General features: G+C 49.4%; 1 protein-coding gene across 1 annotated transcript in view; it reads left to right on the top strand.

Moving 5' to 3' along the window:
* The first annotated feature begins 8136 nt into the window (after positions 1 to 8136).
* Positions 8137 to 17162, top strand: part of PKD1 (polycystin 1, transient receptor potential channel interacting) — a 44084-nt gene continuing 35058 nt past the window's right edge. The window contains exon 1 of the mRNA XM_039884977.1: positions 8137 to 8555. Within this exon, the coding sequence (XP_039740911.1) occupies positions 8350 to 8555 (206 nt within the window). The 5' untranslated portion in view covers positions 8137 to 8349. The remainder of the gene's footprint in view (positions 8556 to 17162) is intronic.

Raw genomic sequence — 17162 nt, 5'->3', positions numbered from 1 at the left:
CAAGGTCACCAGGCTAAGAAGTGGCAGAGCCAGGATTTGTACCTGAGAACTCTGGCTCTAGAGAGCATAAACTGTCCTATGGAAGTGTAAGTCCATGGGTCCCTAGGAGACCCATCCCTCAGGGCCCTGTTATAGCTGGGGACGAACCTGAGGAAGCCCTCTCAGAAACCCTTGGCCTAGTTTTCTGTCTTGCTCCTCTGGCCCCCCACTTCCTCCTGGCCAATGACCAGATGTGAGGGTAGTGGGGCCCAACTTCAGGGTAGCTGGCCCAGGGTCTCAGCTAGCCAATGCCACTGGCCCCGGGGTCCTAGGCCGTGCACTTCCTACTCCTGCCAGCCACTGCTCAGAGCATCCCCAGGAGGGCATGGAGCCACGGCAGAGTTTGGGTACCCTAAGGGTGGGAGCTGCAGGTAAGGCAGCCTGAGTCGGGGGAGGGGGAAGCTAGTGCTGATGGGATGACCAGGGAGAGAAGGCAGACATGCCAGGGAGAGTGGGAGGCCAGAAGAGGAGGGAACTGAGAGCAGCAGAAGAGAAAGGCTTGGCTTTGCGACCTTTAAAATTACTAGAGTATATGTAAAGCTCCAGGTCTTTGGTTTCTCTTGAAAAGTGGGAGTTCTGCACCCCGGCATCATGGCACCTCTCTTGCCTCTCTTGCCTTCTAGCAGTTCTCCTAATCCTCGATCATTATGTTTCTTGGTTCCTCTCGTTGCCATCTGTTTCACCCTCTGGAATGTAAGCTCTCTGGGCACAGGAAGTCTCTTGTCTTGGTCACTGTCATATCCCTGGCAGCTAGCTCTGGGCCTCAATAAACAGTCATTAAATTGGTGAAAGAAATATGAGTTAGAAACAAGAGCCCCACTTTAGGACATGTCATTGCTAACGAGGATTTAAGGCAGAATGAACCTCAACGTGTAATGACTACAAGACTAGTATGATCAAGTAGTAAGAGCAAGGCTTTGTGGAGGAGGGGTATTTTCACTGAGCTTTGAAGGTTGAGTCCAACAGGACAGGGGATACAGAAACTTGCCAGGTGGAGGGAATAAGTATGTACAGGTTCAGAGTGCCAGTAGGTGGGCTCTTTGAGCAGAAGAGGCCAAAGTGTGCCAAAGAGGCCAATTGCTTGGAGGAAATGGAAGGTAATACAATTGGTAATATATGAAGGGACTAGATTGTACGGTGAATATGAATGTTTTGCCTAGGAGCTTAGAAATTGTTCAGGAAGAAGTAGGGAGCCATGCATGGTTTCTGAGCAGAGAGAGGACACTGCTACAGGAATACTGGAGAGTGGCAGAAAGGGGATGGATGATGCAGTCTGTGGACAGGGAGATAAGTTTGAAGGGGGTTACAGTAACCCAGGTGGAGGTAATAAAGATAGAGAGGACCTTCAGGAGAGACGAAATCTGCAGGCCTGGGGGTGAGGCAAAGAAGTGTCAGTGCCCATGGGACAGAAACAGTGGAATGCTAAAGTTGATTAGAGATGGCAAATTCTTTGCTACTCCTCCCAATCAGGGGGGAGGGTCTATGTCCCCAGCCCTTGGGTCTCAGCAGAAGCTGATTGCTTTAATAGTAGAAGGGATTCTGTGTCCACTTGTGGACCCAGAACTTAACAGACTGGCAGCTCCCCCTTCCTATCTCCTAGAACACTCATTCTTAGAACCACAGCTGCCACGCTACAAAAGCCCAAGCAGCCTCGTGGAAAAGTCCATGGGTAGAGCAGAAGAACCTATTTGCCAGCCATATGAGTAAAGAAGGCATCCTGGTGGTGGATGCTCTAGTCTTAGCAGATTCCATGCACAGCAGAGGTATACCATCCAGCTGAGCCCTGCCCCAAATGCAAATTGATGAGCATTTGGGGGATGTTCATTACACAGCAATAGGTAATTAGAACAGGCTGTCAGTCAGGTGAAGGAAAGGAACCCGTTTGGTGGGAAAAGTCAGAAGGGAGGCTTTGGCCAGATCCGGGAATGCTTAGAATCTCAGGATCTTCAGACCTAAGGAGAAGACCCATCGCAGTCCATGGCAGGTCCCTGAGGCAGGGCATGGAGTTGCGGTGAGTCATGGGGCTGAGCAAGAAGTAGGGAGTACGGACAGTGTCCCCCTGGGGAGGGATGCCTTCAGACCTAAACTCTGCTGGCATAGGGCTGGCCAAGGGATGGCCTTCATGTGTCCATGTCCAACAAAGGGATGGAGAAACCCCAGCCAACTTGAGGGCTCACTCCTCGACTCTCACCCCTAGTACCTTCTGACAGCACTAATTGCTGGTCCCTTCATGACTAGGGCCTCCAGTTCTGGCACTCTGCCCTCTGACTTGCACTTCTGGGTGTCTGACCCACTTGCCCTGGAGTGATGTGTGCCATGAGTTCCCAGACACGACAATCCTATAGCCTGAGGCAGTCTCTCTCTGGTGTCCCATTTTCCAAGCCCTCCACCTTTACCCCCACATTTTGCTCACCCACAGGGCATGGTCCTCAAGCCAGGCAGGTTTGGGAAGGAATGAGAGTCCTCATCGATCTTCCAGGCTCTGCTTGGAGCCCCCTCTTTGAGGTAGTCTTCTCTGGCTCCTCCTACCCCCACTTCTTGCTCTGTGGACACTCGTATTTGTTGTCCAGTGGTTCCCTGGGGGGCTGCACTGCCTCTGTACCAGCCTGTGAGCGTCCTGAGGACAGTGCCCATCCTGTCTGCTCCTGACCTCAAGAAGTCCTGAATAAAGAGCTCTGTGACTGAGCAGGACAGAACTAGGCTGGACTTCAGTGGTCCTTAAGCAAGGGGGATGTGATAGAGCCCCCAAAGTCAGTTCTATAGAATTTAGCTGCCTGCCATATCAGAGCAGGGGACCCTAGCTGGGAATGGTGCCAAAAAGCAGAGAACTCCAACTAGGTCCCTGGCTTGCTGTGTGACCCTTGGCATGTGGTGTCCCCTCTCTGGGCCTGATCCCCACTCCGAAATGAGGGGGCAGAAGGAGCTGATCTCCAAGATTCCTTCTAGCTCAAACACCTTATGTTCTATGAAATCTGTGTGAATGTTGCCATGGAGACTTCAGAGAGGAACTGCAGCAACACTATATTCAACTTATCCAAAGAGAAAAGAACCAAGTCACTCCAGAAAGCAGCGGGTGTCAGAGGTATGTTCTCCACCACCCTCAATGCCCAAGTACAGCCCAATCACCTCTGTCGCACTGAGGCCCTGCTGGGCAGGTGGTAAAGTACAGCTGTCTATCTGTTCCTGAACAGGGAAAGGACCATTCTGTGGAGAGCTAGAGTAGAGGGCAATTTCCTTGCAGGTGTGAGTGCAGGTCCACCCTCTGCCATCACTCCCTACAGCAGCTCAGATCCTTACTCTTGGAAGTCTCAGGACACAAAATGTGCCAGCTGCAGATTGGGGAATCAGGAGGAGGACTGGCTGTGATCCAGACTCTGCACCGAGGCTCTGTGTGGATGAGACCTCTGGGCTTGCACAGAGCAGAACATCCCCAGTTGCCTTATGGCCCAGGCTCTCCAGGAAGCCTCTGAATGCCATGCCTGGCCTCATGGCAGGGGGGCATCGTTGTAAAGGAATAAAATAGACCCCTGGGTAGCCATGACAATCACTAAAGTTTGAGCACTGACTGACTCTGGAGTGGGCCAAGTGCTTCAATTGCATTGTCTCTTCTTTTTCTTAATTATAAAAATAATGTATGATTTTTGCTGGCATATCAACTACATAAAAGGTAAAGGCGAGAATAAAAGTTCTCGTACTCCTCAGATCTTATCCTTCAGGGGTAACCACTGTTAGATTGGGTAATGGCACTATATCAGTTTCGTATTGCTGCTGTGACAAATTTCCATAAATAGTAGCATAAAACAACCCAAATTTATTATTCTACACTTGGGAGGCCAGAAGTGTGAAATGAGTCTTATGGGCCTGAAGTCAAGATATCAGGAAAGCTGGGTCCTTCTGGGGGTCTCAGGAGAGAGTCCTTGCCTCTTTAGCTTCTGGTACCTTCCAGTTTTCCTTGGCTCATGGCTGCACCTCTCCAATTTCCATTTCCATAATTCCCTGGTCATCTATTTTTCTGCTGTCAAATCTCCCTTTTATAAGGACACTTGTGATTACATCTAGGGCCTGCCTGGTCACCCCCCTATCTTAAGATCTTTAATTTAATCACACCTATAAGGGTCCTTTTGCCATATAAGGTGAAATTCACAGGTTCTGGGGATTAGGACCCAGATATCTTTGGGATCTATTATTCAGCTTATGCAGTGCCATTCGAATTTCTAGTTGGGGATTTTGTTTGAAACAAAGATTCCATGGCTAAAGCAGACATAAAAATCACTGGACTATAGATTTCTTTTTCTGTGCTATTTTTGACCACTTTGTTTAAGGTATCCAAATTAGGCTACTAAATATATTCCATATTTATGCATAAATATATATAAAATACATCGAGATGTAACCCTTGTTCTCTAAGTATAAGATCACAATTATTTGATCTTTCCACATTTGATAGGATTTTCCCAGAAGAAGATCTGGATTAAGTATGTTTTTTCTGGCATGGTTCTGATACGTTTTCAAGTCCTTCCTTTATTATTGGTCTGTTTGGGTCTTTTATTTCTCCTTGAGCCAATTTTTATAGTTTATATTGTTCTAATATATAATTATCTTAACTAAATTTCCAAAGTTAGACAGTTGCACGTAATTTTCTCTTGCAATTTTTAACTTTTACTTCTGTGTTTTATTTTTATCTCTCTCTTTCAGTCACACTTGCCAGCAGGTTTTTTTTTTTTTAAATCTCAATAGCCTTATATTTTAAAAATAGCTCTTGATGTTATGAATCAATTCTATTCTTTCTTTTAAAATAACTAATTTAGTTTTCTAATTTTCTTCTACTTTTTTTTGGTTTATTTTTTGTTGTTTATCTAGAATGTTGACATAGTTTATATAGTAGTTTGATTTTTTTATGCTTAATAATAAAAAGTGATATTATCAATTTCTCTTCGTGTATGACTTTGCCTCCCACAAGTTTAGTAAAAAGTATGCTCATTACTATTCATTTCTACAAAATCTGATTTTAATTTTGATTTTTTTGGCCCAAGAGTTATTTAAAAGAGGGTATTTCAATTTCTAGAAGGTGAGATTTTTAAAAGTTAGCTTTATTGAGGCATCATTTATGTACAATAATTTATCAATTTTAACTATACAATTTGGCGAGTTTGGACAAATATACAATCATTTAAACATCACCATACTAATGATAGAAAACATTTTACCACCCCCAAATTCCCTCTTGTCCCTTTGCAGTAACTCCCTCCCCCAATCTCTAGTCTCTAGCTACCACTGACCTGCCTTTTGTCACTTTAAGTGGTTAGATATTTAAGAAACAGTTTTTTTCTGGTGCCAACAGTGAAAAACTGTTTTATTCATGAAATTTCAGATGTTTAGTTCAATGGTAATGTTGATTATACATTCACTGAAAAAAAAAACAGTTTCATTGAGGTTTGATTGACATCCAATATATGCGCATATTCGAAGTGTACAATTGGTAAGTTTTGACATATGTTTACACCCATGAAACCATCACTAGTCAATATAATGAAGATATCCATCACTTTCATATTTACCTTTCAATTACCTGGATTGTCAGGATATCCAGCCTTGTCCCCAAATCTCCTGCAGACCGCTCTTCAGGCAGCTACTCAGGTGGGAATCCCAGGGTTAGGGGGAGCTTGGAGGAGCCTCCGTCGTGAGCAGAATTCAAGATGCGATGCGGTGAGCTAGTGAATGGACCCAGAGCACCTCTAGGGGGCGGTGCTGTTTAAGGCCACTTACTTGCCTAATCATTTCCCCTGATCATGCCAACATATTGTAACATAATAAGGAATTTGACTGTGCTGTTCAAATCCTCTATACCTTTACTGACTTTTAAAAAATTGCTTCATTTTTAAGATTCAAAGAAAGGTGTAATAAAATCTCCCACAATGATTTTGTGAATTTCTAACAGTTTAGCTTTGAATGTTGATGTTCCTTTCTTGAGAACACACAGTTCATTATATATTTACATGGATTGTACCTTTAATTAGTGCAAAAAGTGGGGGGCTCTATTCTCATTTATTATCTTTTGTTTAAAGTTCTATTTTTTTTTAAATTAATACTGCCACCCCACCTTTATGTCTTCATTTTTCTATCTCCTTAGTTTCAGATTTCTGGGTTGTCTTAGTGGTATCCTTGTAAACAGCATTTACCTGGATTTAGTTTGTTTTCATATTATAAGAATTCTTGTTAACAGGAGAATTTAACTCATTTACATTTATTATGATCACCCATGTGCTTGGTCTTATTTTGTGTATTCTGATTAATATGCTGGTCCATTGTTTCCTTTTTAAATCATTTCCTGGGCCAATCAGGTTTTCTCGTTTCTCCCCATCCTCGTAGTTTCCCCTTTTATTTTATGAGAATAGGTATCATTAACTGTTAATAAAAACCTTAACATCTATATTTTATCAAGAATTAAGCATTTCTCCAATGTTCCTATTCCTGAATCAAACAAGATCTTTGGAAAATTTATTTTCTCTTTTCACCAAGAGTTTGTTGAAATAGTCTAAAATTTCATATCCAGATAATTAATTTTTTTCTTTAAACATATGTATTTTCTATTTCAAAAATCCTCTCCAAACAATTGCAGTTACTCTACAGCCACCTTCAAACAATTATTTAGACTTGATTAATCTTTTCCTCATTTTGAACCCCTTTTTCTTACGGGTGTATCTTGCCTCATCTTGAGTCTTTGAATCTTATTATTTTGTCATTGACTGATTTTAAAAGCTTGGGTTTGGAATATAATCCAAGTACTGGCTTTTACCTGCTGTGTGACCTGGCTAATTTCTTAGCCTTTCTGTACCTTAGTTACTTCATTTAATAAAGGGAATAATAATAGTACCCACATCTTAGAGTTGTGAAAACTCAATGGAATTAGGCAATGAATGAATAAATGGGGAAATGAAGGCTGTGGGTTTCTCTCTCTCCTATCTCTCAAGAAGCTCTCACCACTAGTCCTCCCTGAACCCCATGATGGAACAATTTTATTATTTCTTCGTTATTTTAAAAGTTGAGATATAATTCACATATCATAAAATCCACCTTTTTAAGAGCATAATTCAGTGATTTTTTTAAAAAGTATATTTACAAGGCTGTGCAACCATTACCACTAATTCCAAAGCATCATCATTCCAAAAAGAAACCCCACTCCCCATCCTCCTCACTCGTGGAGCCACTAATCTACTTCCTGTCTTTATAGATTTGCCTGCTTTGGACAATTCCTATAAATAGTACTATGTAGTCTTGTGTGGGGCTTCTAGCATGTTTTTGGAGTTCATCACGTTGTTTGGCGCGGATTCTTAACCACGGGCATGTTAGTTTTCTAACTAAATCTTGCAAATACAGAGAAACAAAAGCTCTCTCTGCAGAGCCAAGCACGGAGTACTTCGAGGCCGCGGCAGGCAAGAATGAGCAAGCGGCGGGCGGAGCCGGAGGACGCGGCGCCGGGCGAGCCGAGAGCACTCCTGTCCTCTGCCTGCATGCAGGCGGCTGCCAGATGCTGCGCTTCACTGGCCCAGGTGAGGCCCACCGTGGACTTCATCCCCGTGACAGAGGGACTAGCAGTCACACCTCGCCCGCGCTCCAGCGGAACTCCCTGAGAGGACGCGATGTGTATTTTTTGAGCGACTACTATTGTACGCCAGGCGCACAGAGGTGCTGGGAGTGGATGAGCGCGCGTAGCAGGCGCCCAGAGATCTCCAGCCGCGGTGGTTACTAGTGCTGGTGTTTTCAGGGCTGTGACTGTGGTGACTACGGAGGACTGGGAGGTTCGGACGCCGCGGGGAACTGAGGCGAACGCGAGCAACCGGAGCATGGAAGAGCGTCTCAGGACGCCCCGCCCATCGCGCCCGCCCCGCGCAGCAGCCACATTAGAGAGCGAGGGACAGAGCCTCTAGACACCACAGCCCTGGTGCCCTTCCCTTGCCGCGCCCGACACGGTGGCGCAGGCGGAGCCTGAGAACGCCACCTCCCCCCGACTCTGTGGCGTAGGGGGCGGAACCTGAGGACGTCCCGCCCCGTCCCGCCCCGCCCCGCCGCGCGGGGAGGAGGAGGAGCCGGCGGCGGCCCGCACTGCAGCGAGAGCGCGCGAGCTGGCGGCCGTGGACCTAGAACGCCGCCGGGCCCGAGCGCCGAGCGAGCGTCGCACAGGCAGACAGGCCGCGGCCGCCCCTGAATCCCGCCCCGCGCCCCACCATGCAGTCCATGGGCCCCTCCTGAGCCGCAGTCGCCGGCGCCGGGCGGGCTCCGGGCTGGGGCCATGCGCGCGCTGCCCTGACGATGCCGCCCGCCCGCCTGGCGCTCGCCCTGGGCCTGGGCCTGTGGCTCGGGGCGCTGGCGGGGATACCCGGGCGCGGCTGCGGGCCCTGTGCACCCCCTTGCCTCTGCGGTCCAGCGCCCGGCGCCGCCTGCCGCGTCAACTGCTCTGGCCGCGGATTGCGGACGCTCGGGCCCGCGCTGCGCATCCCCGCAGACGCCACCGCACTGTGAGTATCCCGCCGATGGGCGACGGGGGCCGGGCGGTTGCCATGGCGCCAGGCGGGTGGACGGACTGAGGGGCTGTGGGGGCCTGGCCGGGCGCAGGGCGTGGGGAAGCCTCACCGCGTCTGCACCCTCGTGGGAGAGGCCCCACCGGGCAGTACGCCGGCCTGGCGGGCCTCACAGGGCGTGGGCGCGTCCCAGGCCTCTAGAAGGGGAAACGGAGTGCCGGCCAGGCCTCTCCCAGGGCGAAGCTCCAGCGTAGTGAGGTCCGCCCGACTAAATAAGGAAAACTTGAGACCGCGGCCGGCTGTCAGCCCGCCTAGCATGGACAGAGGGAAACAACAATCCCGGTTTCTGTAAAAGCAGAGACATCCCACTCGGTGGGGCTCTGCAAACGTGAGCTGATAGGGAGCCTGTGGCAGCGTGCGGGGGCGGGGTAGGGCGGTCTTTGAAGGGAGACTGCAAACATTTAAGCTCTAATTAGAGACTAATAGGATGCAGCCTGGCTTGATGATCCCCTGCACATGGGAGCCCGGGTGAAAGAAGCCAGGAGGTGAGCTGTGTGGGATGGCAGGAAAGGCTTCCCGGTAGAGGTGACTGGATAAGGGTTTGATGGATGTTTAAGAATTGGTCTGAAACTTAAGGAGCGGCAGGAAGGTGCGTCCAGGGGAAGGGAGAAGGGAATCATGTGTACAACGACCTGGAGGCTAGCCTTGGTCATGCGTAGATGTAGGGAACACCCCAAGAGTAGCAGCTGCAGGGGATATATGAGGGATTTGGGGCACAATGGGAGGTATGCAGGGGTCCTGAAGGGTTTCAGGTGTCCTGTCTAGGGCTCTGATGTTATCCTGGGAACAGTGAGTGAACGGGGTTGCCACAGAGGGGTTTAAAACGCTGAAGAGCTGTTGTCAGGTTTGAATTTTGGAAGTAGTAATAAGATCCTTTATGGAGAGCTTGCCTTGAGTGAGGTACTGTGCCTAGCTCTGGTTGTGGTCAACATGCTTAACTCTCTCTGTGACTCTGAGGTGGAGGTATGGTGAAGATCCCCATTTTACAGATGAGAAAGCCGAAATGCAGGTGATGTAACTTGTCCAAGCACAAGTACCAAGTAGCAGCGGGTTGTACATGGTAGAACTGATTTTTGTCTGTGAGGTGCCCAGGACCCCAGAGTTGGAATGAGAAAAGTGCTGGGGGCTGAGATTTGCAGACAGTTGTCTCTGGGACTGGGGGCAGGCTCAGGGCTTCCTAATCCACATCCTTATGAACCCATTTGGATTTCTTGGGCACTTCCAGGCATCTAAGGCAGAACTCCATCTCTCCTTGGCCAGACTGTTAAATCTGGAGGTGAGCCCTGGCATTCAGTTTTGTAACATTGTTCCCTGAGTGACTCCAGCATGTAGCCTCTTTTAATTAGGGGCCCAGTGGTCAATGTTCAGATGAGTTTGGATGTTGGGGGTGGGGTGAGGTAGGGGTGGGTGCTTCTCCTGAGTGCTCTGAATATTCTTGGGACTTTGCTGGGTGAACTTGGGGTTGGGAGAAAAGCAGATTCTCCAGGGTCAGCCAGGAGCCATGCAGACCCCTCTGGGCCTATTGTCTTGCTCCTTGAAGCATTTGCCATCTCTGTTGTCTCTGGAGATGAGCCTCCTGTTTGCCACTAGCACTGCTATAATTATGTTAGACACACCCCACCCCTTGTTTCTTGATGCTATGGGTAAAGTTACCTCTGTCCTTGGTGGGCTGGGAGCCGCTGGGATTCAGGCCTAGCTCTTGCTGGTTAGTCTCAGGTGGCTTCCAGAAGCTGTCCAGGGAATAAACAATGCCAGTGGGTCTGAGGCCTTCAGCAGGGCTTAGGCAGCTCTTGGAGACAGTGATGGAGCCCGAGCCTATTACCTTGCATGTGTCCTCTTAGGCTCTGTTCCTGGGTTTTGGAAGTCCTGAGATCTGGCAGCCTGGCCTAGCTTGAGCTGGCAGGATTGCCAGGGTTGTTGGCCCCTCTGAGTGTGCATCGAGACCCTGGGAGGCAAGTGGATAGCAAGTAGAGGAGACTCCATGCTCTTCTTTATACCTCAGAGCTACTTTTGAAATTTCCAGAAAGCTGGGGGCGAAGACCTAGGAGAAACTGGGCCCTTGGGTGCAGATGGTAAGGCCCTCACTGGTCCCCCATCTGTACTCTATGGGCTACCTGGGCCATTCTGCCTATTAACCCTGCATATCCCCTTCTCAGGGAGAGGGAAATAGGTGAATCTTCTCCAAGGGAGAAGGGCTGAGTTTGGAGAAGCTAGGGAGCCTTCTGGGTGAGGGTGTGCATGTGTAGGGGATCTAGCAGTTTCCTCTGAGGGGCTTGGGCCTGGTACCTCTGTCATCAGTGTCTTGCAACCACCCCTCCATCTGAGACTCTTTGGCCAGCCTGAGGTGGGACAAGACAGCCATATCTAGACCTGGGAGGGAAGCTGGTCTGTGGGAGGATTCCAGGTTCCCAGACCCCACTCTTTCTTGGGTTAACTGATGCTGCAGGGAGTTGGCAGCCTGAAAATTGTGATTTTTTAAAAACTTTATTATGGAGAATTTGAACATACACAGAAATAAGCAGAATAGTGTGAACCTCACAGACCTACCACCCTGTTGCTTGTCCTGCCCCTCTACCCCCACCCATTTTTGAACCAAATTCCAGCATCTTATTCTTTGATCTATAAGCACTTTGGAGTGTATGGCAACACCATGATCGTACCTACAACACCCTGATCTCATTACATGTCCAGTGCGTTCAAATTTTTGGTTGTCTCGGGATTTTTTTTTTAGGTAGTTTGAATTAGGATTCAAATAAGGTCCACACAATACAATTAATTGGTGTCTTTTAAATCTCTGTTGGTATATAGGCTTCCCCTTCATCTCTTTTTTTTTCCTCATGAAATTTGTTGAAGAAACCAGCTTTAACAGTACTTGGGATAGGGTTGCATTTCTGTATCACCTCCATGGTGTCATCCAATGTGTCCCTCTGCCCTCTGTGTTTCTTGTAGATTGACAATTGGGTCCATAGCTACATTGTGGGGCAAGTCATATTTCAAGTGTTCCAGAGCCACTTGTGGCCAGTGGCTACCGTGTTGCACAGGACAGCACAGAGATAGAATGTTTGTCACCGCAGAAAGTTCTTGGTTCTTAAAGTGCTTCTCCAGGTGTGGTCTGTAGATCAGTTAGTTTCAGGTGAGGGTGATTTTGGCTGACCACATCTCAGGTGTTGTGTACTGCTAATTTTGGCCAGGGGCCCATACTGGGTTTATGTACTGTCTCATGCATGTGTTGGGTCTGGGTCTAGGCTTGGAACAGGGACTCAATAGCGACTTGGTTCGCTGATAAAAATATTGGGGGCCTTAAGGTCTTCTGTTGGCTGAGAGTAGTCAGGGCCTTGCTCTTCCTTACCTGTGCCCCTAAATGACAGGAGAGTGGGGAGGATATTAGGGGAGGCACAGACCCCTGGGCTTGGCCTGGGCCTGGTGTGTGCATAATGTGCTAGACTGCAGGTGCCACATGCATTGTTACCTTAAGGGCTGGGCCTGCCACAGAGAGGCCCTCCCTTCTGTGAGCCCTCGGCATTTGGAGGCCTGACTGCTGTGTGCTGGTCCTGTGCTTGGGGTCTTCAAGGCTTACCTTTCTGAGGCTTGGTTATCACTGGGAAGCTGATGTTAAACCAAAGACACAGATGATGGGGCAGGGGCCATTTTGGAGGGGCTGCCCAGAAGGACCCCCACTGTAAGTGACATTGAAACCAAGATTCAGTGTTTGCACAGGAGTCATCCAAGGGCTGGGGAGAGTTTCCCAGATAGAGGGGACAGCCTGGCAGAGTCTCAGATGGAGGGATAAGAGGTGGGGCCTTTATTGAGAGAGCAGGTGGGGACAGCATTGAATGGTCCAGGAAGAAAGTGGTGTGCTTGGCATTTTCTAGAAAGAAACTGGCTGCTACTTGAAGATAGTGGGTACTGGGAGGACTTGGGCATCCAGCACATTCAGCTGGTCTCACTTTCAGGTTCCTCGAGCTGCGCACAAAGCTGGCACTTGAGAATTCAGACTAAAAATGCGCATGTAATGTTAGTTTCCTGATGAGACATGGAATGCAAATTTGCCAGAACTGTGGACAGGAAGGTACATAAGCCTTCTGTACGTGGTCCTCCACACAGGGACTGCAGAGTGGAGAACATGTGCAAATCATCTATCTGATGAGGAACTTGTAGCCAGAATATATAAAATACTCTCATGACTCTGCTAAAAAGACAAATGATCCAATTAAAAAATGGGCAAAGGATATGAACAGATATAGCTTCAAAAAAGATATGGCCAATCAGCACATGAAAAGATGCTTAATGGCCAGCTTTCAGGGAAATGCAAATCAAACCACAACGAGATACCATTTCATGTCCACTGGTATGGTGATCACCAAAAAGATAGACAACAATGGGTGCTGGTGAGGATGTGGAGAAATTGGAACCCTCCTCTATTGCTGATGTTGAACCCGGAATCCGCCCTTTGGAAAACAGTCTGGAAATTCCTCAGATGATTAAACAGGATTCAGCAATTCCGTTTCCAGGTTTCTACCTAAGAGAAATGAAATATATGTCCACACAAAAACTTGTATACAAACATTCATAACAGCATTATTTATGGTAGCCAAATGTGGAAACAACGCAAGTATCCATCAGCAGATGAATAGATAAACAGAATGCAGTCTGTTACAGTGGAATATTACTCAGCCGTAAAAAGGAATGGAGTACTGACACATGCTACAATTATGGATGAGTCTTACAAACTTGATGCTTACAAACTTGGTGCTAAGTGAAAGAAGCCAGACACAAAGGCCACATATCAGAAGACTTTTTCTGATATGAAATGTCCAGAATGGGGAAATTCATAGAGAAATCCAGAAAGCAGGCCCGTGTTGTCTACAGCTGGGGTGGGGGATGATGGCCAAGGAGCGTGGAGTTTTTGTTTGGAGTGATGGAAATGTTCTGGAATTAGATAGTGGTGATGGTTGCACAACCTCGAGAATATACTAAAAGCCACTGAATTGTATGCTTTAGAAGGGTGAACTTCATAGTATGTGAATTGTGTCTGAATTAAAAGAACAAATCTCGGAAGAAAATACCTAGGGGGGTGGCCCCCTCCCCACCACTGCCTCATCCTCTCCCTCCATGGTTGCCAAGTGCCAGGCTCCGTGCTAGGCCCTTTCTGCTCTTAGTCTCAGAGTGCCTCACACAGTGCCGTGGCTGTGGCACCACTTTTGGGCCCATTATACGGACCAGGACACTGAGACTCCTGGAGATTGGGTCATTTCCTAGAGTCACGTGGCTGGCAAGTTGCAGCAGAGAGGTGATTTCATCAGCACGTTCTGGGGCATATCCTGGCAACTGCATACAGGGGCCTGGGGTACAGCACCAGCAACCTGGCTTGTAAAACCATAGAGAGGTGGCAATGGGGGTGTCTATCCCTGAGTGAGACCGGATAGGCTCTAGACTCAGGCCCCATGTGCTTGCTCATTCCTGCCATACTCTTCCCACCAACTCTTCCACACTTCTCTCTGCCGTTTCTGTTCTGGTCCTTCCTGCTGACTTCCTGTCTGATTCAAGGAGGGAGGTATGGGAACCTAGGAGTAGGGGACTCAGGCACTGGGTCAGACAGGTTCACATCCCAGTCTTATACTTTCTTTATGACCTTGGTCAAGTCACTCAGCTTCTCTGAGCTTCAGTTTCCTCACCTATGAAGTGGGTACCATGAGTGGATGTGCTTTATGGGTGTGGGGTTTCAGAGGTGATGGTGTATGGTGCCAAGGTGGCCCTCCCCCATCATGTTCTCAGAGCTCATCACCTTGTCCCCAAGTACTGGTCACCAGGAGAGATGGGTCCCTAAGACCCGCTGTGCTGCAGAGCAGACAGGACAGGAAAGCCTGAGGAGAAATGCCCCAGGCCAGGGCACACGTGCCAGTGACTATTGTTGAGACCAAACACCGAAGCAGACAGGAGAAGCACAGTCTGAGCAGGCAGACTCCTATGCACCCCTTAGCACCCAGTCAGGGAGACCCCACGTCCAGAAGCCAGCCATCTGGTCTGATCTCAGAGGTGCCTTCAACACAGGGTCACACGGCTGTCTGGATTGATCATGCCTGAGACATTCCTTTTGTGTTTTTATCTCAGTGTTAAGCGTTTGTGTTTTTGATGCATTCAAGTGCATCAAAATATGTAACACAGTGAAGTTATGAGGTGTGAACAGAGCACTGTGAGCTCTCAAGTGCAGCTTGTTCTTGACATGGCACCCTTGCAGCCTGTGAGCATGCAAGCCGCTCACCGCCCCCATAGCACGTTGGCCCTGCTGCCACCTCAACTGTCGCACAAATGGCACATCTTTGTGATTTCACTGGGAGAACTAACTGGTGCAGGTGCTTTTAGAGAAGGTGCACGTGGTGCCCACCAGACTGTTTCTCCTACCTGATTCTCTGCTGGCTCATCATGTAGTTCCGGCTCCCCGACCCTGCTGCCCCGGAGGCCAGAGGCCAGAGTGTCATCTTGTAGGCTTCCTATTGGGGTCTCCTTTTCTCTCCATAGGCCGTGCCCTGGGTCTACCTCTATTACAACTGGCTGGGATGGGCAGTGCTGCCAGATGTGATCCCATCCGGAACTCCTCCCAGCTGCCCCTGTACCACATGGGTAGGGAGTGTGGAAACCCTAGCCCCAGAGGGAGACCCTGGCTGAGGTTTGGTTTCCAGTGAAGAAGCCATTTTGGATGGAGATGCACGTTTTCTTTTCTGGAACACTGTGTGGTGGCCCGCGCCAACAGCGAGAACCCAGTGAGCCCAGCCCGATGTGCATTCTGGAATTAAAACATCCTGTTTCTCCTGCCATTGTCTGGGGTGAGCAGCATCAGGGCTCAGGCACACTGGGCCTGGCCCTGTGTACTGAGAGCCTGCATCTCGAGCTGGCCAAGGCGGTGGAGCTTCCATGGGGTGGGCCACGTGAGGCGGGGGTGCTGCTGAGTGAAAGGCAGCTGGAAAATGCAGCTCACGTCCTTTTCCCGGAACACCTCGTTCTTTATGGCTTGGCAGCGGTCTCCGCTAAGGGGCCCAGTGGTGCCCAGCTGCCGATGCCAGTGAGGGGACTGCATTTGAGAGCCAAGATGGTAGGGCTCTTTCTCTCCCTGAGGTACCCTGTCGGCCCAGGCCTGGCAAAGTGTGGCGACCCTGATTTTAACAGCTCCCATGCCCTAAAGGCATAGAGCCCACTCCTGTAGCCTGTGGGGCCACCCGAGACAGGGCAGAGCCAGCTTTTCCTTCTTGTCGAGGAAGGGGAAGGATGGCCAGGGCTCAGGACAAGGCTAATAGCACTGGTAGCTCCAGGGTCTTGTGCCTCCAAATTGCCCTGTAGCCCTGGCATCAGGCTGGGTCATGCCATTGGCCATGCCCAGCAGCAAGTGGGTACTGGGATTGCTGGTTACACTGGACTGATATTTCTTCCCTTGGAAAGCCAGAGGCCCTGTGCCATCTCCCTGCCAGAGTAGGGAGATCCCCGGCTGCCTTTCTTCTTCACTCTTCAGACTCTGAGGTCGCAAAAGTGGAGTGAGGAAGGCGGCCTGGCCTCCCTGAACCTCAGCATTCCCATCTGTTGAGGGGATGGGACAGCCTCTGCCCTGGCTGGCTGTGACAGGCCAGAGTTCAAAGGGACATATCAGCTGAGTGCAGTGCCCCAAGTACTGATCCTTTTCCTCCCTTTGCCTTATAAGGGAGGTCCCAAATCTCTAGCTGCAGGTGGAAGGGTAAGCTGGGCCCCTCTCCTGGGTGGGCCCCCTCTTTCCCAGACCTTGGCCCCCACCCTGGTCTGTTAATGCCCCCAGGGTAGCTGATCTCAGAACACCCACCCTCAGGGCCAGGCTATGGAGTATGCCCCCAGTCTCATCTCTGCCTGAGGCTCCCCTCTCTGTTCTGGCTTGTCCCAGGGGCATCCTCGGCAGGCAGACAGGCAATGTCACCGCACCAGATACCCAAGTTTCATCCTGGTGACAGTTCAATTGTGGGATAGCAAAGCTCCATGAAGGATCCCCACAAAATGCCCTATGAAATGGGTACCTCCTGCTGGTCCAATGCCCTGGGACCTGGAGGCTGTGGAGGGACATCTTGCTGCTGATTCCTTGGGCCCTAGTTTGGAGTCAGGTTGGGGTGTCTTGGGCATATATCTGAGGTGGTTCTGGTGGGCCCTCCCTGCTGCTTTTCCCTGGCAGGCCTGCACCCTGCCCACCTCCCCAGCTCATCTCCGCATGTTTTTCTTCAAATCAACTCTCTCCTAAACTTGAATTTATTAATTTAAACGTCATCATTTCCGGCCTTGGAAGCCAGCCTCACTCTCCATAAATAGAAGGGAATGAAAACAGAATGAGGTTATTACACTCAAACTGGTGCGGGTGCTGGGCTCCCGGCCGCCTGTCCCTCATGCTGAAAAAAGCCATTAGTGAGGTGGTGAGCTGGCAAGTGGTGGTACTGTCAGGCCTCAGGGCCAAGGTGTTGGCAGGGGTACCCTGAGGGGCCCGAGACCAGCATTGTGGCCTCTCTTCCCTTCTGCCTGGGTCTGGCTTTCTAGGGA

The sequence above is a fragment of the Pteropus medius genome, unplaced genomic scaffold, assembly GCF_902729225.1.
Source record: "Pteropus medius unplaced genomic scaffold, Ma_sr-lr_union100, whole genome shotgun sequence".
Taxonomy (NCBI): Eukaryota; Metazoa; Chordata; class Mammalia; order Chiroptera; family Pteropodidae; genus Pteropus; species Pteropus medius.
The sequence above is the reverse complement of the archived record's forward strand: the minus strand, read 5'-3'. Positions and strand labels throughout refer to the sequence as shown.